The sequence below is a fragment of the Lissotriton vulgaris genome, chromosome 6, assembly GCF_964263255.1.
Source record: "Lissotriton vulgaris chromosome 6, aLisVul1.2, whole genome shotgun sequence".
NCBI classification, from domain to species: Eukaryota; Metazoa; Chordata; class Amphibia; order Caudata; family Salamandridae; genus Lissotriton; species Lissotriton vulgaris.
In genome coordinates, this window is record NC_141694.1 from 952,344,590 (window position 1) to 952,368,533 (window position 23,944).

General features: G+C 50.0%; 1 protein-coding gene across 1 annotated transcript in view; it reads left to right on the forward strand.

Annotated features, from left to right (window-relative positions):
• TRMT11 (tRNA methyltransferase 11) overlaps nt 1-23,944 on the forward strand; it is a 361,711-nt gene that overhangs the window by 76,097 nt on the left and 261,670 nt on the right. Inside the window, exons 5-7 of the mRNA XM_086926991.1 lie at nt 17,641-17,733; nt 19,951-20,085; nt 21,167-21,323. Of these exons, the coding sequence (XP_086783117.1) occupies nt 17,641-17,733; nt 19,951-20,085; nt 21,167-21,323 (385 nt within the window). The remainder of the gene's footprint in view (nt 1-17,640; nt 17,734-19,950; nt 20,086-21,166; nt 21,324-23,944) is intronic.

Genomic DNA, 23,944 nt, shown 5'->3' on the forward strand with positions numbered 1-23,944 from the left:
GTCTCGCTCTGGGGACGGGAGCGCCCCACTTGCACTGAAGACAATATCAGCGCCTCCCCTGGCCCACGCCACCCGACCTTGCCCTGCCGGTCAACGCGGGTACTGGGCCCCACCCCACGGAGAGGAGAGGCCCCCACGCAGTCGAAACCACCGGCCCCAGTAACCGCGTACCACCCTTGACGCCCTCGGTGGTGGCCACCCGAGGTGGAACGAGCCTCGCCTTGGACCCGGAGGAGCCGAAGAGGCTGACCACTCACCCACCGACACCGCGTGGCGACGACCTACCGCCCGCGAGACACGCGACGACCAAGGGGAACCCCCCCCTCTTCCTTTCAGCAGCACCCATGGGGAAGCCGAGGGGCACCCAGGGGACGACAGTCCCGGAAACGGCTGTTGAGAAGATGCCCCAGACGAGGGCATGGACACAGACCAATGCGTCGCAAGCCGACCCTACGCTATCAACGAAGCTGGACCAGGTGTTGGCAGCAATAGAAATGTCTCGCCTCTCGATGGAGGAGAGATTGGGCACCCTGGCAACAGACATTAGCCTAATCCGAGATGAACACCGTAAACTGGCGGATAGGGTGAAGGAGGGTGAGCGGATCGTGACTGAATTGCAACCAACGGTGCAATCGTAGGCAGCAGATATGCAGGAGATCCTGCGCCGCGTGACGACCCTGGAGGAACGCACAGTGGATTTGGAGGGGCGTTCGAGACGTTGTAACATTCGCGTCCTGGGCCTGCCGGAGGGGATTGAAAACTCGGACCCTCTGACCTACATGGAATCCTGGACTAAATCGTTCACCCCGGACTGCGACCGATCGCCATACTTCTCCATCGAAAGGGCACACAGGGTCCCGGCCCGGGCACCCAAACCTGGTCTTCCCCCGCGGCCCATGCTAGCCAAGTTTCTACACTTCCGAGACCGGGACACGGTGCTTCGTGCGGCCCGGACGGCGGGCCCCCTGCGGGTGGAGGACCAACACGTTATGGTGTTCCCGGACTATGCCAGAGAGGTTCAACAGCGACGATCCACGTTTCTAGAAGTCAAGAGGCGCCTCCGCGCAAACGATCTTCAATATTCCCTGCTGTTCCCTGCCCGCCTTAAGGTGATCCACAAAGGGAAAGCCCTCTTCTTCGACACGGCGGGGGACGCACAGGATTGGACCGAATTTCATTGCCCGCTGATCCCTAAACCCGGACCCCAGAAGGCACGCAATAATGACTCCAGACGGTCCAGGAGACGGGGCGCAAACCATGAGCGATCTGGCCACCCCAAGAGCCAGGCGTCCTCCTCGGCGGGCTCACCCGATCTCACCCAAATCATGCAGGAACGACGAGACGCCCTGCGGGTGGCCACTGAACTACATTTGTCACCCCCTGCTTCAGACCTGGAAGGTCAGCCACACCTGTTCACCCCAGAGAAAGACCGGGACAGTGATGGAACTATGTCGGGATTTGGCCCGATCTCCTCCCCCCTTGTTGTGGCACACACATTGGACGCTGCCCTAGCCAGCCAACCTGTCACCTCCTCGTGAACAACTGAACTGTCACCTGATATATCCTTTTCATGAATGCCTGTTGTAATGCGCGACGTCTAGAAGCCTAGACTGATCTACTAGATAATTGTATGCGCCAGCGAGCGATAGGCACTTCTCCTACTAGAGCCCGACCCGCGCACAGGCCCAGCAGCGACACATGCTGCCACCCCCGCAAATTTCTGTTGATTTTCTCCCCTAGTGGGACACTAGTTTGGATATGCCACCCCCAGTGACGTATCCTCAGTATTGGGACAGTTGCCCACCCAAAGTTCTAGTTGCTGTTAACTCCCCCAGTCCCCCCCCCCACGTTTAAGGAAGCTTGGCGCGCAGGAACATACATGACACGCACACATGGGCGGCTCACGGGAACTGTAGAGGTGCCCCTTCCCCAACCACATCACCCTAGGAATGGCTGTCCCCCACTCAGACATTAATATCCTTACACTAAACGTACGGGGCCTACACACACCCAGCAAGCGCTAATCTGTGTTCTCCTACATACGGCGCATGGCGGCCAATATAGCGTTTTTACAAGAGACGCACATTAACGCTACTGAACTCAATCGCCTACAAGCCAAATGGCGAGGGACCATCTGCGCCACACAATATTCAGCGTTCGCGCGCGGCGCATTAATCTGGGTGAGACCGGGTACTCCCTTCCGGGCGCTCCGGCGAGTAGTAGATAGAGAGGGCAGATACGCGCTTCTGGAGGGAATTCTTGATGGGCAAGGGGTACTCCTTGGCAGCATATACGCCCCTAATACGGATCAGGACCGGTTCTGGGATCACCTTACGGGCGTCCTAGCCCAGTTCACCACAGTCCCATGGGTGCTGGGAGGCGACTTTAACTGCACACTAGACCCCTCGCTGGACCGCTCACATCCTCCCCCCACACACTCCCCGCCCCCCCGGCAGGCGGCCCTCTTCAGGGCATGGACCACACACTGGGCGCTCACTGACGCATGGCGACACCTACACCCACTGGCTCGCATCTACTCCTTCCACTCGATTTTACACAACCTTCGGGTCCGCCTAGACCGTTTCCTCTGCTCCGCTCCGATCCTCCCTAAGGTTACATCTACGGATTATCTGGGACGGATCCTCTCAGATCATGATGCCCACATAATACGTCTTACCTGGCGCCCCCCGCATCCACCGGTCCCCACCTGGCGCCTCCCTAGAGACTGTCTAACGGACCCGGTTTTCAGGGACGCACACAAAACCAGCATACGCGATTACTTTATGCACAACGAGAACACAGCATCATCGGTACTAGTGGAGTGGGACGCGTATAAGGTGGTGGCGAGGGGAGAATGCATCAAACAGATAGTGGGGGTCCGCCGCACCTTAGAACGGTCGCTCTTAACGGCGGAGCAAGCTCTAGCTGCTCTCACTAAACGGCCTGACGACTCGGAGGAACACGCCGTACTCACGGCAGAGGCCAAAATGGAATATCGGACTGCCTGCGCTGACCTCCGAAAGTATAATTTCAGGGCATACGCCTCTAGGGTGCACAAAGACAGAGACAAAACCGGGGCGCTTCTGGCCTGGATGGCGAAGCAGGACACCGAAATCAAGCCGATCACGGACATTCTCAACCCGGAGGGTGTGTTGGTGCAATCACAAGCTGAGATTCTCCTAGCACTCCAACGCCATTATGCGCGAGTGTACGAGGCCCCGGCATGCTGTACCCCGTTTACCGCGGATCATTTTTTAGACCCTCTGACGCTGCCCACGATACCGGATGCCGACAAGCGCGCACTAGACGCCAAGATAATTCCCTCTGACATCACCCAAGCGATACGCGCCATGTCCCGAAATAAAGCACCGGGACTGGACGGCTTCCCACTAGAATACTACTCAACATTCTCTCCCCTGGTGGTCCCCCATCTGTCACGGGTGTTCGGGGCGTCACTCCATGCGGGGAAACTGCCCCAGTCGCTACGGGAGTCCGTGATTGTCACCTTTCTCAAGCCTCACAGAGATCCGCTTCACATGGGGTCATACCGGCCTATCACACTCCTGTCGGCTGATTGTAAGATCCTGGGGAAGATCCTAGCTGATCGTTATGCACAGATCATACGCCCGCTGGTCCACCCCGACCAATGCGGCTTCGTCCCCGGGAGAAATACCTCCCAGAATCTCCGCCGAGTCTTCCATATCCAGGATCAGGTACGCGACAGATTTCCCCGCGCCACCTGCCTCCTTATGGACCTGGAGAAGGCGTTTGACACCCTCACCTGGCCCTTTCTATTCTCGGTCCTGCAGCGCCTCAATCTCGGCCCGACGCTCATGGCATATACCCGCCTCCTATACACCGACCTCACTACTCGAGTTCGTATCGGGAGACGTATCTCACCGGCGTTTGAAGTTCGACGAGGCACAAGACAAGGATGCCCCTTGTCGCCCCTCTTGTTCGCGCTAGCGGTCGAGCCGCTGGCGGTTCGACTGCGTCGGGAAGGTGTGGACTGGGGAGTACCGCTTGCAGACGGGACCCATTGTGTGTCCATGTACGCGGATGATCTCCTCATATATGTCCGAGACATTGAAATGGACCTGACCCCTATAGGGGCCACATTGGCGGACTTTGCAGCTGCCTCTGGTCTACAAGTCAACTGGGACAAGTCCACAGTTTACCCCCTACACCCGGACCTACCCCCCCGAGACATCGACCTAGGACCACATAGGCTCTCATGGTCCGCGGAAGCTCCCCGATACCTCGGCGTCCGCTTATACCATTCTCCGGCGGACATCTTTGAAGGCAATCACCGCAAGGTACTCGAGAGTCTGCGCCCGACGGTCGCCTTCTGGAATAAACTACCACTGGCCCCGATAGGGCGGATAGCCCTTGCTAAAATGGTGATGCTCCCCCGGCTCCTCTACCATTTCACAAACCTGCCGGTGATACCGCCCAGATCCTTCTTTCGTGACGTTGATTCCCTCTTAGGAACTCTCATCTGGGGAGCAGGCCGCCACAGGGTCGCCTTGAAAACTCTTCAACTCCCCACGGCACAGGGGGGACTTGGAGCACCATCCTTCGAGGCATATTTCCTCGCGGCACAGCTCCAGTGGCTGTCCTACTGGACAGCGGACCGTTACCCTCAGGAGACGGTTACCCCTACTGGCAGAATCGCGACTCCGGAGCTCACCCGTCTGCTCCTCCCGGGCACCAAGCCACGGCGCACATACCCCCTCTGTTAGACCTGTCTGACTTTTTGGCGAAGTCCCTCCTAATTTTTATTTATTTTGTCCCCTTTTTGCCCCTCATACCCTTGTTAATTTTTGTGTCTACTGACTTTTTGTAGGTGTTGGTCAGGGGGATAGGTGTTTTCTTCCCCCCTCATAATCTTTTACCTTAGGCCCAGAGGCCTGTTCTGACAGGAAAGTTGGCACCACCTAAAATGGTGGCCACCAACTGCCCCAACTGTCACCAACAGAACCTGGCTATAGCCTAACATAGGGCATTCCAGAACCTTCTGGTCCATTCTGGACCACTGAAGGGCAGCCTATATAAGGCGGAATGTGGGGCAGCCATTTTGTCTGTCAGTGAGGAGCAGCTAGAGTGAAGGTTGAGGTCTAGTAGGGGTAGGATTCTGAAGGGTGGTTCCCTCTACAAGAGTAGCCCCCTGTCAAGACTTTCCCACCTCCTAGTCCTGTTGTCCTAGCCAGGTTAGCCCATCCTGCTGACCCTGGATAGAAAGGTTAAGGGGTTAACTTTAGTAACCTTGGGAGCTGTGAAGTACCCTGCCTTGGGAACTGACCTAAGAGTTCCCCTGTGTCCTGAATCTGTCCAGTAAGGAGGGTTAGGGGTCTAGTGCTGAGGAAGTGCTCTGTGGACTTGTTCTGAAGGAGCCTCTCCATTTGTAACCCCCCTCCTCGTCATAGTGAAGAAAAGAGGGTCTTTCATTGGACTAACTCACGATTTGGGTTTTCCTAAACTGAACCTTTGGTGTGTAGCAAGTTTCCTCACCTGTGGGTCGGCAGAGAGAGCTGAGGAACCTGCATCCTGCGTGCCATCGATAGCGGGACCCCTGGGGCACTTGTCGCGCTATGTGGCAGCGCCCCCGCAGGTTCCACTGAGCCTGAGAAGCCTTGCGAGGCTTCCCTGTGTGAACGGGACCCCAGGGGCGCCTGCCGCGCTGAGCGAGAAGTGGATCGATTTCCTGCGCTGAAAGCGCTGTGTCCTGCCAGCGCTGTTCCGGTGATTAGAGCAGGTTTGCCGGTCATTTGAGGGCGAGGCTGGAGGAAGCCGAGTGGAGCAGACTCCGGAGTCAGCCACTGCTCACTCGCGCATGCCCGCTCGCGCCCCGCCTCTCCAGGAAGGCGGAGGCGGGATCAGTTTGAGAGGCGCCGGGAGCTGAGGAGCGACTGAGGTGTCAGGCATCGTCTTTCCCTTTCCCCGCTCGAGCGCCTCAGAAAGGAGCCGGCGTGAGCGGGAAGGGGGGGAACCCAAAGTGTGCTCGCAATAGTTTCTCCGCCCCAGCATCCAGGAAACAGCTGGTGGGGCCTGGAAGGTATTTTCTTCGTCGTTTTCCCCGCCCCAGCAACCAGTAAGTAGCTGGCTCGGCGGGAAGAGGTGGAGAGAGGCCTGGGGGTCCCTAGAGGAGCCTCAAATCACCAGCGACACGTGGAGACTGGGACATCATCGTCTCCACGCTACAGTAAGGAGCTCTGAACCCAGGGGGATAGTGATAACTTCTGGTCATTGCCCTCAGCTGTATAGAGAAAGCTGGGCCAGCTGAATAGATAATAATGCAGCTTCTCTTTAGACTGTTAATATCCCTATAAATATCCTATAACTCTGAATCCCCACAGTAACTGCTGAGCTGTTAGGAACTGTGGGAGGAGGATTAGGGGCACCTCATTGAAATCTAATTATATGTCTCAAGAATCTTTACAAAATTGAATGCAGATTACTGATGTTGCTATCTGATGCAATGTTCTTTTAATAACAGTTCCTGAAGCAGGTTACCAATTCTAGAGTTGGCGCTATTGATGTACATGACATCCAAATGTGATAAAGGTTATTGTCAATGTGAATTTTTTAATGCCAAATAGACCTGCTAATTAGGTTGCTATTAATTCTATAATATCTGCCTGTGCTTACATTGTGTAATAGTTTTCTCTCCCCAAAACTTTAGCGGATTGTTTCACTTAATTGATTGCAAAGTACTGAACTGTAAATTCTAAAGTATAAAAGAACAGAGTATATTATTTTTATAAAGCAGCACGTATTTTCATATAATTTTGGTGTAGTGTTTTTCTTTTTGAGTGCTATTGCGTGAAGTTACTTCTGGGTGGTCTGCAACCTTTACACTGTGCCTCTAAATGTTAGTCTTGCCCTAGGCCAGGCTACCTAATTCCAACATATTGGTGCCTAGCGGTGGGATTGCGGACTTGGTTGCAGCTACTTACTAGTAATTTGGCGTAATACACCCAACCTACACCAGGAGTTTTCTCCTTGCGGCCCTCCCAATTAGTCTTTTTGTTTTTTCTAAATTTATTCCTGGTGGTGGGTGGAGTTGGTTTTAGGTTACCCTCACCCCTCTGAAATTTCTGGTGTGTATCCAGGTTTGCCAGACTCACAATGGAGTTTGCGGTGGAAAACCTGGAAGTCTATTCCGTGCCCCAATTGAGAATGTTCTGCCAACAAATGGGGGTCTTTTTCAAACATGGTGCTAGGAAGGGGGAGCTCCAGACTAGCCTTAGGGCCTGGGTGGAGGCACACCAAGAGACAAAGGAGGAGGATGAAGAGGTTGACCAGGGCACAGAAGGGGGGGTGGAGGAGTTATTCCGCCATGAGGGGAAAAACTTGCTCACCGGACCAGTGTCCTATTCCAGAAAGGGCAGTAGCATTTCTGGGAAAAGCCTAACAGAAGCCGAGCTCACCGATAGGAGGGAGATAAGACAGCTAAAGTGGGAGCTGGCTAAGTTGGAACAGGAGAAAGAGGAGAGGAGGATGGTCCACGAGTTTAGGCTGAAGGAACTGGAGCTCCAAAGTCTACAACGGGGGTCCTCTCCTGTTAGGAATGGTGGCAGCGAACCGAAAGAGTCAGCCAGGGAGACCAAACCCTATATCCCAAAGGACCTGATAGCGAGCTTCAGTCAGGGGGATGATGTTGCTAAGTGGCTGGCCGCTTATGAGGTTTCTTTGAAGGTTCATGGAGTGCAGGAGAAGCACTGGGGGGGGTAGTTTGTACAAGTACATGCCTCCTGCTGGTCGGGACACCTTGCTGGCCCTGGATCCAGAGGAACAGACAAACTACCCCACCATGAAGCTGGCGTTATTGAGGAAGTTCGGGCTCACCCCAGAAAGGTACCGACAGAAGTTCAGGGGGAGCCACAAGATGGGCACTCAGAACTGGGTGGACTTCCTTGATTACGCCAGAAAGGCTTTAGAGGGTTGGGTCAAGGGCAGTGAGGTAAAGGATTATGAGGGGCTGTACGATCTGTTTTTGAGAGAACACCTCCTCGAGAAATGTTTTCCCGAGCTGCGCCAACTCCTGGTAGACAGCAAGCTGACCAATCCCCGGAAGCTTGCAGAGGAGGCGGACATCTGGACAAGTACCCGGGTGTCCACCAAGGGGACTGGAGGGGAATCTCAAAAAGCCGGACAGGGCGCCCCCCAGAAGAAGGAGGGGGGGGAGAAAAAGAAAGAGTTCTCTAAAGGTCCCCAAAATAACTTCCAAGGGAAGGGAGCAGGTTTCACCCCTAGGGCAAACCCGCCCCGGAACCCTCATCCTGGCCAGAGCCAGCAGCCCAGGGTTCTCCACTGTTTTGAATGCGGTGGCGTTGGACATTATAAGGGAGATGTCAGATGCCCAAAGAGACCACCCCCTCCCACCGGAGGAAAGTCACCGGGAGTAGCTAGTGTAGCGCTCGGGGAGGAGATGCCCTTAGATAAGGGGGGTGAGTGGGCGGGTGTCACCTTAGTGTCCCTGGGAGAGCGGGAGATGGTGCCAAAGATCCAGGTGCCCCCAAATACTACAAAGTATGGGCAATGGGTTACCATCAATGGCCAGAGAGGGGAGGCTCTGAGGGATACAGGAGCCAGCATGACTATGGTGAGAAGTCAGCTGGTGTCCCCAGAGCAGGTTGTTCCTAATGTCCTCCACCCCGCCGCGATGGCTGACGGCAGAATGGGCCACTATCCAGTGGCTGAGGTTCCCTTTGAGTGGGAGGGGGTTGCAGGTTCACTTCGAGTTGCCGTAAGCCCTGCCGTGCCAGTCGATTGTCTGTTGGGGAATGACATGGAACACAACACTTGGAGAGAGGTGGAATACCGGACGCATTCTGCGATGCTGGGTACACCTGACTGGGCCTGTGTCAGCACACGGTCTGCGACTGCCCGGAGAGGGAGTTCGCCTGGGTTGGAGCCTGGAACAATGGCCCAACCCGCTGCTAAGAAGGGACAGACCCGGAGACAGAGAAAGCCTGCTCCGGCTTCCACACCCCATGAGACAGATCGGCCACCTGCGGTGTTGGACCAGGAGTCCGTGGAGGGGGAAGTAGACTCTCTAGAGGATTTGCCCATCCCTGCGGAGTGGCATGTGGAGGGAGGTCCTACCAGAGAGGAATTCTGTAAGGGGCAGAGGGAGTACCCCACCCTTGAGGGACTGAGGCGTCAGGCTGAAGCCCAAGCAGCAGGTGATGTTACGGGACATTACCATATTTACTGGGAGGATGGACTCCTCTACAGTGAACCCAAGGTACCCTCGCCTGGTTCATCGAGGGCCTTGGTAGTCCCGCAACAGTACCGAGCCTTTCTTTTGGAACTGGCTCATGCCATACCCCTGGCAGGACACTTAGGCCAGGACAAGACCTTTGCACGGCTTGTTCTCCACTTTTACTGGCCTCAGATGAAAGCGGCGTCCAACACATACTGTAGGACATGTGTAACCTGCCAGGCCAGTGGGAAAACAGGGGTGAAGCTAAAAGCTCCCCTGGAACCACTTCCAGTCGTTAGCACCCCCTTTGAGAGGGTGGGCATCGACATTGTAGGGCCTTTGGATCCACCGACAGCAGCTGGTCACAGGTTTATCCTGGTACTGGTGGATCATGCCACACGGTACCCAGAGGCAATACCTCTGAGGACAGTCACTGCACCTGTAGTGGCAAGAGCCCTAATGGGAATCTTTACCCGAGTGGGATTTCCCAAGGAAGTTGTGTCCGACAGGGGGACCAACTTCCTGTCAGCTTACATGCGGGCCATGTGGAAGGAGTGTGGAGTGACCTACCGGTTCACCACTCCTTATCACCCCCAGTCGAATGGACTGGTTGAGAGGTTCAATAAGACCTTGAAGGGCATGATCAGAAGTCTGCCCGAGAGCCTGCGGAGGAAATGGGATGTCCTCCTACCCTGTTTACTCTTTTCCTACAGGGAAGTGCCCCAGAAGGGAGTGGGCTTCAGCCCCTTTGAGCTTCTGTATGGGCACCCTGTACGCGGTCCTCTCAGCCTGGTGAAGGATGGTTGGGAGAAATCTCCCAGGAAACCCCCCCAGGATGTGGTGAGCTACATGCTGGCCTTCAGGAGCCAAATGGCGAAGTTGTGGAAGCAAGCTTCTGACAACTTGGAGGCCAGCCAGGCAGTCATGAAGGAGTGGTACGACCACAACGCTCACCAGGTGGAACTGGAGCCTGGACAGAAAGTGTGGGTGATGGAGCCTGGAGAGCTTAGCGCCCTCCAGGATCGCTGGACAGGCCCCTTTGAGGTGTTGGAAAAGAAGGGTAAGGCCACATACCTGGTGGACCTTAAGACCCCTCGACAGCCCCTACGGGTGCTACACGCCAACCGACTCAAGCCCCACCATGAGAGGCCCGAAGTCATGCTGATGATGGTGACTGACGGGGGAGAGGAAGCGGAAAGCGAACCTCTCCCAGATCTCTTTTCGTCCCAAGAGAAGGATGGGTCAGTGGAGGGAGTGAATCTCTCTCCTACTCTCACTCCTGAGCAACGGGAGGACTGCCGCCAGATACTGGAGCAGTACTCTTCGTTGTTCTCCCTTGTCCCGGGAAGGACCCACCTGTGTACCCATGATGTGGACACAGGAGACAGCCCACCAGTGAAGTCCAAGATCTACCGGCTGTCTGACAAGGTGAAGGCTAGCATACATGGAGAAGTTGCCAAGATGCTAGAGCTGGGAGTAATTGAACCTTCCAACAGCCCTTGGTCCAGTCCGGTGGTGCTAGTGCCAAAAGCCGCACCCCCAGGCACCACACCTGAACTGAGGTTCTGTGTGGATTACCGAGGACTGAATTCAGTGACAAGGACTGATGCTCATCCGATCCCTAGGGCGGATGAATTGATTGACCGGCTAGGAGCTTCCCAATATCTGAGTACCTTTGACCTCACTTCAGGGTACTGGCAGATCTCCTTGACAGATGGAGCAAGGGAAAGGTCAGCCTTCTCCACGCCTGAGGGACACTACCAGTTCTGTGTGATGCCCTTTGGGCTCAAGAACGCCCCTGCCACATTTCAGCGGCTGGTGAACCAGGTCCTCTCTGGAATGGAGAGTTTCTCTGCTGCTTACTTGGATGACATTGCTGTCTTCAGTAGCAGTTGGGAGGACCATCTGCAGCATTTGCAGGCCGTTCTCCAGGCCCTGAGACAAGCTGGATTGACCATCAAAGCCAGCAAATGCCAGATTGGGCAGGGGTCGGTTGTGTACCTTGGACACTTGGTGGGTAGGGGGACTGTGCAGCCCCTGCAGGCGAAGATTGAGGCAATCATGGCCTGGGAACCCCCCAAGACACAGACTGAGGTCCGAGCTTTCCTGGGCCTCACAGGATACTACCGTCGCTTTGTGAAGGGGTATGGCACTATTGTAGCGCCCCTCACAGAGCTCACCTCCAAGAAACAACCTCGACGGGTAGTTTGGACAAAGGCTTGTCAGCAAGCCTTTGAAAAGTTGAAACAGGCAATGTGTGCGGCACCGGTCCTGAGGGCCCCAGACTTCTCCAAGGAGTTCATTGTCCAAACGGATGCATCAGAACATGGCATTGGGGCAGTGTTATCGCAACTCAATGAAGAGGGCCTGGATCAACCTGTAGTCTTCTTATCCAGGAGGCTGCTTCCCCGGGAACAGAAGTGGAGTGCCATTGAGAGGGAAGCTTTTGCAGTGGTGTGGGCTCTGAAGAAGTTGCGGCCATACCTCTTTGGCTCGCACTTCCTGGTTCAGACTGACCACCGACCCCTTCGTTGGCTGATGCAAATGAAGGGGGAAAATCCCAAGTTGTTGAGGTGGTCCATCTCCCTACAGGGAATGGACTTCCGGGTGGAACATCGGCCTGGAGTGGACCACGCCAATGCAGACGGTCTCTCCAGGTATTTCCGCCTTAGTGATGAGGACTCCCAAGGGGTTGGGTAGTTCTCCCCACTTTCAGCTGGGGGGGACGCGTGTTAGACCTGTCTGACTTTTTGGCGAAGTCCCTCCTAATTTTTATTTATTTTGTCCCCTTTTTGCCCCTCATACCCTTGTTAATTTTTGTGTCTACTGACTTTTTGTAGGTGTTGGTCAGGGGGATAGGTGTTTTCTTCCCCCCTCATAATCTTTTACCTTAGGCCCAGAGGCCTGTTCTGACAGGAAAGTTGGCACCACCTAAAATGGTGGCCACCAACTGCCCCAACTGTCACCAACAGAACCTGGCTATAGCCTAACATAGGGCATTCCAGAACCTTCTGGTCCATTCTGGACCACTGAAGGGCAGCCTATATAAGGCGGAATGTGGGGCAGCCATTTTGTCTGTCAGTGAGGAGCAGCTAGAGTGAAGGTTGAGGTCTAGTAGGGGTAGGATTCTGAAGGGTGGTTCCCTCTACAAGAGTAGCCCCCTGTCAAGACTTTCCCACCTCCTAGTCCTGTTGTCCTAGCCAGGTTAGCCCATCCTGCTGACCCTGGATAGAAAGGTTAAGGGGTTAACTTTAGTAACCTTGGGAGCTGTGAAGTACCCTGCCTTGGGAACTGACCTAAGAGTTCCCCTGTGTCCTGAATCTGTCCAGTAAGGAGGGTTAGGGGTCTAGTGCTGAGGAAGTGCTCTGTGGACTTGTTCTGAAGGAGCCTCTCCATTTGTAACCCCCCTCCTCGTCATAGTGAAGAAAAGAGGGTCTTTCATTGGACTAACTCACGATTTGCGTTTTCCTAAACTGAACCTTTGGTGTGTAGCAAGTTTCCTCACCTGTGGGTCGGCAGAGAGAGCTGGGGAACCTGCATCCTGCGTGCCATCGATAGCGGGACCCCTGGGGCACTTGTCGCGCTATGTGGCAGCGCCCCCGCAGGTTCTACTGAGCCTGAGAAGCCTTGCGAGGCTTCCCTGTGTGAACGGGACCCCAGGGGCGCCTGCCGCGCTGAGCGAGAAGCGGATCGATTTCCTGCGCTGAAAGCGCTGTGTCCTGCCAGCGCTGTTCCGGTGATTAGAGCAGGTTTGCCGGTCATTTGAGGGCGAGGCTGGAGGAAGCAGAGTGGAGCAGACTCCGGAGTCAGCCACTGCTCACTCGCGCATGCCCGCTCGCGCCCCGCCTCTCCAGGAAGGCGGAGGCGGGATCAGTTTGAGAGGCGCCGGGAGCTGAGGAGCGACTGAGGTGTCAGGCATCGTCTTTCCCTTTCCCCGCTCGAGCGCCTCAGAAAGGAGCCGGCGTGAGCGGGAAGGGGGGGAACCCAAAGTGTGCTCGCAATAGTTTCTCCGCCCCAGCATCCAGGAAACAGCTGGTGGGGCCTGGAAGGTATTTTCTTCGTCGTTTTCCCCGCTCCAGCAACCAGTAAGTAGCTGGCTCGGCGGGAAGAGGTGGAGAGAGGCCTGGGGGTCCCTAGAGGAGCCTCAAATCACCAGCGACACGTGGAGACTGGGACATCATCGTCTCCACGCTACAGTAAGGAGCTCTGAACCCAGGGGGATAGTGATAACTTCTGGTCATTGCCCTCAGCTGTATAGAGAAAGCTGGGCCAGCTGAATAGATAATAATGCAGCTTCTCTTTAGACTGTTAATATCCCTATAAATATCCTATAACTCTGAATCCCCACAGTAACTGCTGAGCTGTTAGGAACTGTGGGAGGAGGATTAGGGGCACCTCATTGAAATCTAATTATATGTCTCAAGAATCTTTACAAAATTGAATGCAGATTACTGATGTTGCTATCTGATGCAATGTTCTTTTAATAACAGTTCCTGAAGCAGGTTACCAATTCTAGAGTTGGCGCTATTGATGTACATGACATCCAAATGTGATAAAGGTTATTGTCAATGTGAATTTTTTAATGCCAAATAGACCTGCTAATTAGGTTGCTATTAATTCTATAATATCTGCCTGTGCTTACATTGTGTAATAGTTTTCTCTCCCCAAAACTTTAGCGGATTGTTTCACTTAATTGATTGCAAAGTACTGAACTGTAAATTCTAAAGTATAAAAGAACAGAGTATATTATTTTTATAAAGCAGCACGTATTTTCATATAATTTTGGTGTAGTGTTTTTCTTTTTGAGTGCTATTGCGTGAAGTTACTTTTGGGTGGTCTGCAACCTTTACACTGTGCCTCTAAATGTTAGTCTTGCCCTAGGCCAGGCTACCTAATTCCAACACCCTCCATGTGACAATAGCGCGCCGATGCATGCTACGGGTTCACCGGCTGTCCCCCGGTAGACCCCCATACTCCCCGCTGCTGCCATTAATAGGCGGCCCCAGGCAGGATTCCTACTTTACGGCCCCACTGCTCGCCGACTGGTCCCGCTGTGGCATCACAGACCTGGAATCACTCTTCGAGGAGGGTCCGCTGAAACCGCTGGACCGCCTGATCGCAGAATACGGGCTCCCCCCGGGCCAATTCCTTAGATATAGGCAACTGCTCGACGGGTACCGACCCCATTTCAATCTCCAAAATGGCGAGCCAGACACGCATCCAGTAATACATGCTATCCTGCATATGGGGGTGGGTCGCCACCTGGTCACATGGCTATACAAATCCATCCGGGAACTCTCATACACTCCCCTGACGACCCTACGAGCCACTTGGGAAGAGGACATAGGCCGTGCTCTGCACGACTCGGAGTGGACTAAAGCGCTAGAGGCCCCTAAACGCGTCTCTAGGAACGCCCGCTTCAAAAATATTCAATATTATATCTTACACAGGGCTTATCTCACCCCAGCGCGATTACAGAAGTTCTACCCCTCCACGCCATTCCTATGCCCCAGATGCTGTTCCCCAGCTGCAAATTTCCGTCACATGTTTTGGGACTGTCCCAACCTTCAACCTTTCTGGCAGGCGGTACACAACACACTACTGGAACTCACGGGTCTCACTACACTAGCCACCTGGGAGTCCAGTGCACTAGGCATCCTCCACATCTCTAAGCAAGAACCGGTGCACAGACGCTTTGTGTCCTTAGCGCTCCTACTGGCCAATAGATGTATAACCATGCGCTGGCGATCCCCAGAGGGTCCCCCCATAGCACAATGGAAGGGGGCGGTTAGCAAATGGGCGGCGGCGGAGGAAGACGCCTTAAGGGAAGAAGAAGCCAAGGGCGCGCGCAAATTTCCCATCTCCATGGAATGGGCCATGCTCCTTCACAGCTTCCGACAGTCCACGCAGGCTGGAGACCCGCCTGACCCTTCCCCTCCCCCCACCCGAGAAGACCGGTAGCCTTCACCTGAAGTGAGCCACCCCAGGGTCGGACCCCGATAACCCCCTACGTCCTGGGCAACCTCTCGCATGTCCGGCCATCCGTGGGTCCCCCCCCCCCCCCCCCCCCCCCCTCGACACCCACCGCCAATATCTCCCTACTTGGACCCTGCTAGCGCCTACATGCTTCCCTCCCACAGTTTCGTTACCCCTCTGTTCACTGGTAACACTGTTATGTGCACAGTACAGACCCAGATCCGGCGCTGTTACGGCATGAAAGTACCCGTCTGTTTTTATTCATCGCCCCCATGGCGATACCGTCCCATCGCCTCCCAGCATGCAGGAGCCTTTACACGATCATAATGCACTGATTAACCGAAGTCATGTTTATGTGTACCAGTTCTATAAAATGAGAAAACGTTGCACACATAGCTGTTCGTGGCTGAATGTTGAGGCCACGTCGGCGGACTGTTTATTCTGTACTGATATGCTTTACTGCAACAATAAAAACAAATTTAAATAAATACAGACCATGATTGCGAAGTTTTGAAAGGGCAACACAGTACTTGTTAGAGGGTACTAATAAGTACTTGATTATATATCATCTTGGTTAGCGCTAAGACTATTCTGCCACCTACAAAGGAGACCAGTTCAGCAAGAACTAAATCAGCAGTGGCAACAACTAAAGGGTCATGAAACGACATCACCAAAGTTACCTGTTGCTTCAGTTAAGTTCTGCAATGGTGCAAATACCCAGAAAATCTAAAAACAGTACTTCCACTTAGAGCCAAAGTAAGCCAGACTCATCATAATGATAGATGTCTCTATGGAAGGATGGAAAGTTAGTGTGCAGGACCGTTCCACAAGGGGGATGCAGTCTGAGGAATAACAAAATGCCCATATCAGTTTTCTGGAGCGATGTTCCCTCTGTCTAGATCTACAAACATTCATGTGGTGGCTATCAAATCAAACCATCTTGGTGGGAAACTACAACACAACCGCCATGCTTTACATCACCATGTTGGAGATACAAGATCGCACATGTTTTCAGAGTAGGCGCCTTGACGCCCACTGGGCTAAGTTTGCGCACGATAAGACTCTTTTTTTCATTTCATTTCATTTCATAGCTAGTATGGAATTGCCACAAGTGGGAGCATCATCAAGATCAGCGCCAGGAAATCTTTAAGAAGTAAAATCACCATAGCCTAAATCTGTTTACCACTCCTCTGTACATAAGATAGGAAACTTATTCAATCATGTTCTAGCAATAGGTCTCAATGGGCAATGCCTTCTCGATGACATGGTTGACCGTCCTCGTTTACCTCGTTCTATTGTTTCCCCTCACTCTTCGTGTTCTGCAGTAGGACAAGTTGCAGTTATGTTCCCCGACTCTAATAGCCCTGGCATGGCCAAGTTATTGTCGTACGCAGCTCTAGTCAGCATGTCCTGAATTCCACCAGTTGTTCTGAAATGATATCCAAATCTTACCTCAAGGTACAGCAGACAGCCGTTGCATCACAACTGTAATTCTCTGCAGCTCATAACCAGGTTTCTGAACACCTACAATTTGGCAATCTGGATAGTTTTCAAGACTGAAGAGCGATTCTGGTGCAGACTTGTTTCCCTTATATAACTAAAAAGTGCAATGCCACATGGAAGATTTTCATCATCTGGCACAAGGGTGAAGGCCTAAATCCCATGTGAGCACAGCTGCATCCAGTTCTACCATCCCTACTCCACCTAATCTAGGAGCAATATCAAATTTCAGAAGATATTTTGATCCTCCTTCTTTTATCTCCCAGAAGATCCTCATCCAGTTTGTGAAAGTTCTCTTGTGAGCATTCAGCACTGGAGAACTGGAGTTACAGGTGACTAGTTTCTTTTGCAGTGCCACAGTCCTCAGCTTAGCCACAAGACCATGTCACTTCTATTAATCAATCAGGGGAATTGTAAGTGCACTACTCGCCCGTGAGGGTCTCAAGGCGCTTATCACATAAATCTAGAGAAAATTACAATAAGACTTGCACCTCTTGACCTGTAAAGTTTACATGCCAAAACACTATCTATAAGTGCATTTAGGATTGTTGATAATCTGTAAAGTCCTCCTATGCATTGTAGGCAGGAGCACCGCTAAATGCTTACTGATGCATCAAGGAATCACAATATGTACAACATCTAGATTAGTTCTATTTAATTTTAGTGATACTGGACAGTGATACCTTGGCATGACCACAATCAACATTTTGCATCACATATTATCAACCGTTGAATTTGTCCACATCTATCGTTTCCTAACAAAAACTGTGTGAGTGAAATTGTGAGAGTCAATGCATAGATGCTTCTTACATTTAGCGATACATACTAAGTAGATAATGTAGATTTCTCAATGATGATGTAGTAATAGATGTTAAGGTGTTGTGTTGCTATTCTTATTCTTTGTCAGATTAAGTATGATTTTTCAAATCAAATAAAACTTTTTACTTTTCTTCCAGGCGCCATATGTACAACATGATTCTACATATAAAATAAATATCCATACATTTAACAAAACACTGACCCAGAGTGAAAAGATTTCAAAGATAGAAGTAAGTGTATTTGATTTCTTCCTCTTTGTTGAATTTCTCGTTTTACTTCTGTTGTGTTCTTGTTTCATGTGTGCTCTTTAAGACTCCTGGCCTTTGTGGAATTTTATGTGGGCAGTGAGAGTAAATCACGGCAGCTGTGAACTACACATGCATGTGCAGATGTATCTGCTTCTCATAATGTGGCTTGCTCAGTGTTCCTCCTTGCCATCTTTTCCTACAAATCTGAGTTTAAGGCAGGGCATGGTCCTTGCCCCAGCATGTCTACTGGGGAAATGATATGGCCAGATATACATAATAAAAACACTGAAGCATCCTTGGAATTATTGCTGCAGCTTATATTGCTTGCTTCTGTTGTGTTGCCAGGGCATTGCAACTGTCAGTCAGAGGAGCACAAAGTAGCAGGAATAACTAGTGGGCAGTGGTCAAAGCACACATTTGGATGTTCAGTGATGGCCTGGCTGGATGAAAACAAGATGCCAGTTGAAGCAATGTGGAGCTCCAGGAAGTAAAACAGAAATCTAGTATAGATTGTCGTGAATGAAAGGTGGATTTTGGTGTATTAATACAAGAACTCATTAATATCGTACAAAGATGAATCCGATCCTAACATATATTTGAAGTTCTTTTTCCTCAGTGACTCCACCTACAAAGATTTAAATCATTTTGCCCCAGGATGGATATTAACATCTGTTTTTTCAGGGGTTATGCTCGACTATCAATGACCCCTATCCTATTCTTTTTTAGGTTCCAACAATGGAAGGCACAAGTATTTTGCCTATGCCCCAGACATCATGAAGAAGTTATAGTCCACCTTCACAGTCAGAGCCATGCTTTATCTCCAGTCACTACAGGAATCTGTATAGCTCTTTGGTGCTTTTGTCTAGGTTTGCAATATACATATACTACATGCATACACATCTGTTCACACTCCTCACTCTGCTCTCCTGTAGAGCCTTTTGATGTGTTGAAACCAACCCAATTCTTAACTTCATTGTCAGTTTATTTGGCTTCCATTGGTGTGGTGCCTTCTCCATCTATTCAGCATAAGCTTGCGTTAATAATTTTCAGGAAGAGGGGCTTGGGACTGAGGGAGCATGGCTTTTGTGGAGCTCTTCAGCTCTACCATTGAAGAAACTGGGTTTGCTTCAAGGAATAGACACTCGTTTGGTCTGTATCATGCCCATGATGACCACTGCCATGGATTTGGATCCTTTAAATCTATTTCTTTGAGGCGACAGTGGCTCCTCTGCATTTAAAGATGTTTTCAAGTGAAGAGCAAAACAACCTGGCCTATAAAAGGACACGAGTATTCTGTCTTGTTCTGCTTCTCTGGTTATACTGTTCGATGTGGTGCTCTTTTGGGCCAAGAGGCACCACAACAATTCTTCAATGCTACAAAAGTAGAGTATTGTTGCAGGACACCCTCACAGAACTCTTTTCTTACCTCTCCTTCCTAATTTATAAAACTTTCTAGGTGGTCACCTGTCACAAACATACATCTTTCTGACATTGTCATTCATATGTAATGATATTACATGATCGGATGCTGCCCAGAGCTGATGCCGGCCAGGTTCAGATTCCTGCCCCAACATGTTAGTGGTGTGGTTTTGTACAGTTGTCTTTTTGCCTTGTTTCATATCATTCTTTATTGGACCTAATCTGGAGCCCGACTCTGTGTCACTTGCCATGGATGACCAGATCAAGATTTTTTAAGAGGCCTACTCATGATGGTCTGTAATTGAGAGTAGTATGATGCTGTGTGAGTTGGAAAGTAATCCCAAGACCTAAGGTCCATTGCACAAAGGAAAATCAAATGCATATACTTTTTTTTTTTTTTTTTACACATGTGATATAACTTTTTTATTTCAACATATTTGTATTGATTTTTACACCTATATTCGTCAACGCTTTGTCATTACAGGGTGGCAGCCCAAACTGGCTGGGTTGTAGATAATACAGTTACACAGTATGTATGTTAGGCTGTCCCCCTATCCACTGTCCCGCTAAGAGAATAAGAATGAGTGACAAGGGAAAGGATAGAGATTAAGAGAGAGAGAAGAAGAGATAGTATACCAGACGTTTACTTCCTTCTCGTTAGTGCTCTCTTTTTGTTGTTGTACAGCAATAGATTGCTTTTAGTTTATTATTATTGATTTTACATTCAGTTATGTGTTCTGTGATGGTTGATGCTTGTTGATCTTCTTTGATCTAAAACAGGATTTAGCATTTCTTCCACTGAAGGGGAAAGTAAATTTGAAGACTGCTGACCACATCTTCTTTCTTCTTGAAGACTATGGCCTTGACCCCAATAATATTCCAGATCAGCCACTGGATGTCTTCTTTGGCCGATGGGTAAGGAATCCCTCTAGGATATCTTTCAGACATTGGTTTCAAAAGCATTATTTATCTGACACAATATTGCCATATATTACATAATAAAAATGGTTTTGATTTATTTGTTTTTTTTGGTATAGTACTAAGTTTTTCCTTGATCTAGGTAAGGCCTAGAGGCTAGGCATCCAGTTGAATGCTCGAGAAAATAGCAAGTGAATAAGACATTTCAAGATGAATAAGCCGTTGTGGGTAGTAGATGAAACATAGAGAAATACGTCCAGTGGTATTTCATAAAACAGCTTCTACTTATAATACCTTCTACTCCTGAGTAGCTTGATTACTACATGCTAAAATCAAATACCCCTGTAATAGTTATTGAAAGGGAAATTAAATGTGCTCTAACTTCAGATTAAGAGAGTCTGCTGGATCTTTGAGTCCTTCAAAAGCTGAATTGCTCATGTTATATTGGAGCAGATGACAGCATAGTAAAATAAAATATCGCTGCAATTGGTATTATAAGTGAAGTGGGTAATTTTCTCACTTTTAGCTGAGAAAGTTATCTAGAGAATCTTTATTTTTCTCCAAAGCATAATGCTCTTAGTTAATTGATAGCTTGTGCTCACAGAAATTCATTGTGCTCTATCATTTATTGTGTTTGGTTAGCCATGGCCTTTCTGAAGATGAGGATCTCTCTGACGTTAATATTTACAGATTTTGAAATTATGGTTGCTATGTAACTCCATATAACGAGGATACGTATTCTCCTGTCTTCATTTTTAATTTACATTAGTGTGTTGTTCTAGTCTTCTTCTGTTTGAGTTGAAACTATTGTACTTTTACATCGATAAGTAGTGATTTGTTCAGGGAAAGCTCAAGGCTGACAATCAGTTGTCCTAGAGACATTACCCCGTATGCTACTGAAAACATTTTGTAAATACGTGGTATTTTGCTGGCATCGACTTTTCCTCACAAATGATATTAAACAAAAATAAAGATTTTGTAATTTATTCTTTAGCAATGTCTTTTCACACCTTTGCCATGCACTAGTTTTGTCAGAGAAAAAAACAGACTTTTCTCTTTTGAATCCTCTTTCATATAGATTGCTGATGGACAGCGAGAGCTTATTAATTCTTACAGTGTTAAAAAGAGGCACTTTATTGGAAACACAAGCATGGATGCATGCCTTGCTTTCATTATGGCAAATCATGCAAAGGTGAAAGAGAATCATCTGGTGTATGATCCATTTGTCGGAACGGGTAGGTTTGTCCCCAGATTGTAGAACAGTACAATTCAAGGAATGTTATTAAAATGGTTGTTTAGATTGCTCTTGGAGACAATGAACTTTTTAATATCATGCATTGTTATATTTTCTTGTAATTGTACAAAAATAAAAGATGCATCATCCCTAATAATTATGCATTCCACCACGTGATTCGATGGTATATTAATTGTCCATTTTTTTCTGAACGGATATTATACATTTTTATGTACACTTCTTTTGAAAACAATAGCTAAATTCCAATGTGTGTTTTTTGTGGGGCCCTATTTTGCAGAATGTCTGTGGGTGTCATCTACCATTAAAAGCACAAATTTTCATTGACTTGGATGGATCCATCCCCTTCAACCAGGTTTTTATGTGTAGGGGTAGAGGACTCTCTAGTCTTTTCATCTGACTGAAGGAGGTAATGTAGTCTACATTCTAATCCAGAGTGGTGCCCGTTTGCATGGGTCAAGTTTTCGAGGAAATCCACTGGGTACCTAATCTTTATTTCTTCCACAGTTTTTTGTAAGTGCTACACACGGTACAGTGTTGATAATTGATACTGGAAGTAAATCTGCCTTTTCTGCTTGCTCATCCCTTATTTGTCCTTTTTTTGCCGGACCCTATATTTTTGCTAGCTTTAGGATTGTGATAACTGGAGCCTTCTGTTGGGTTTTACCCTGTGAATCTCTAAGATACTTCCCTGTGGGGGTTGGGTGGGAGGGTGGGGAAGAAGTGTACTTCTTTGGTGGACTGGTAAGTCAGAACATAAAATAATTGACCAGGCTAAACCAAGTTAGTGTATCCATTATGATCAGCGCCAAATTCTGCCTAGGTCCCATTCCACTGCGACCTTTGATTAGCATTGGTATTTTGCCCTTTTGATGTCATTCCTTCGATAGGGTTTAACAATTCATATATCTAGTTCCTCCTATTGGATTTTTTGTCCTTTTTGTTTCATTTTGTTTATTACATTGTACTCTATTTTCTTAATGGTGTTTGAGATTTTTATTGTTTTGCATTTTGACTTTACTACTGTTTTGGTGCTGCATAAATACTTTACATATTTCCCAAAGTTAAGCTTGAGCCACAGCTACCGGGTTAATTTAGTTGGTTTGAGGGTTCACCCTGACAGTGTTGCGCTTTTTCCTTGAGCTAGATAGTCACCCACCGCAATTGATAGCTCGAATTTTACCATACTGTTTTAATATTCCTTATAGTGTTTTGGCTTAGAAATTATTGTATACTGTAAGTTGTCATGCAGACAATATAAATATACTGTACAGGGTACAAATACCCGAGGCCGAGGACCCGGCACCCACTGGCTGCACCTCCCCGATCGTCATTCCAGACGACACAGAGCCGTCAGGCGTCCACCTGCGCTGACAGAACTGTACCCCTCCATGCCGTTTCACCTGCCCTATTCTGAAGGGTTAGGAATGGATGGGGAGAATTGGGATCCCTTGGAAATCCCACAACCTCAAGATATGGACTGGTACGAGGAACTGGGTGATGCCTGCATCCTGGACACCACCCTAGATTGCTGCATGCTGTTTCTCCCATCCTGGCTCCGGAAGAGGGGGTGTAATTCACAATGGTGGTGCAAATCGCAATGGTGGTGCGTGGCCTGCGGAGGTCTTTTACCTGCAGCTTTCTACGTTGGCAGTCAAGACTAACATCTTGACAGGTCTTGCAGCCTGGTGTCTCCACCTAAGAATCCTTGCTGCCTTTCAACGAAGCCCTAGCGGATGTTCTTCTGGGCACTTGGTCCAAACTCAGGACAAGGGCTCCTGTGAACAGAACGATTGCCCGCTGCTATCGCCCTACACCGGGCGCCCCAGCTTTCCTTACCACCCACCCCACCTCTTGGTGGTCCAGGCTTCCACTTCCCGTGGCGCGTTCCCTTCCACACCCCGTTCAGGGAATCTGAAAGACTGAAAGCTTTTGTGAAGAAAGTGTTCTCTCCCGACAGTCTAGCATTGAGGTCGGTGAACACTGCATGCCTTTAGGGCCGTTATTACCATTTGATATGGGATACGGCTGCACAGGTGCTGCCCAGAGTCTCTGAGGAGGATCTGGTTCTGCTCTCCCAAGCTATTTCAGACTGGAGAGATGCAGTGAAGTTCGCCCTCCGCTGTGGCTTGGATATAACAGACTACCTTGGCAAAGTGATTTCCTCGACAGTGGCCATACGCTGCCACGCCTGGCTGAGGATGTCTAGATTTTCAGGGGATGTCCAGCCAAATCTTATGAACATGCCCTTTGATGCTTCCCCACTCTTTGGAGACCAAGCAGATAGAGCGCTTCAGCGTTTTAAGGACTCGCGGGCTACGCCCAAGTCCTTAGGCCTCACCACATCCCAGCCCGTGTCTGCTTCGTGCTCCTTTCTTGGCTACGGAAGGGGCTTCCAACCCGCCAACCCTACTCCAGCCAGAGAGTCCCGCAAGTTCGGCATCCTCTACGGGCTGTGGATATGGTTCACCCTGACTCAGAGGTTCAGACGTCCAAGCGTCAAGCAAAGCCACAATCCCCTCCTCCGCCTCAAAACCTTCCTAGTCCGATCCCACCGGATCATACACGCCCTGTTGGTGGCAGGATATGTCATCACCTTCCCCA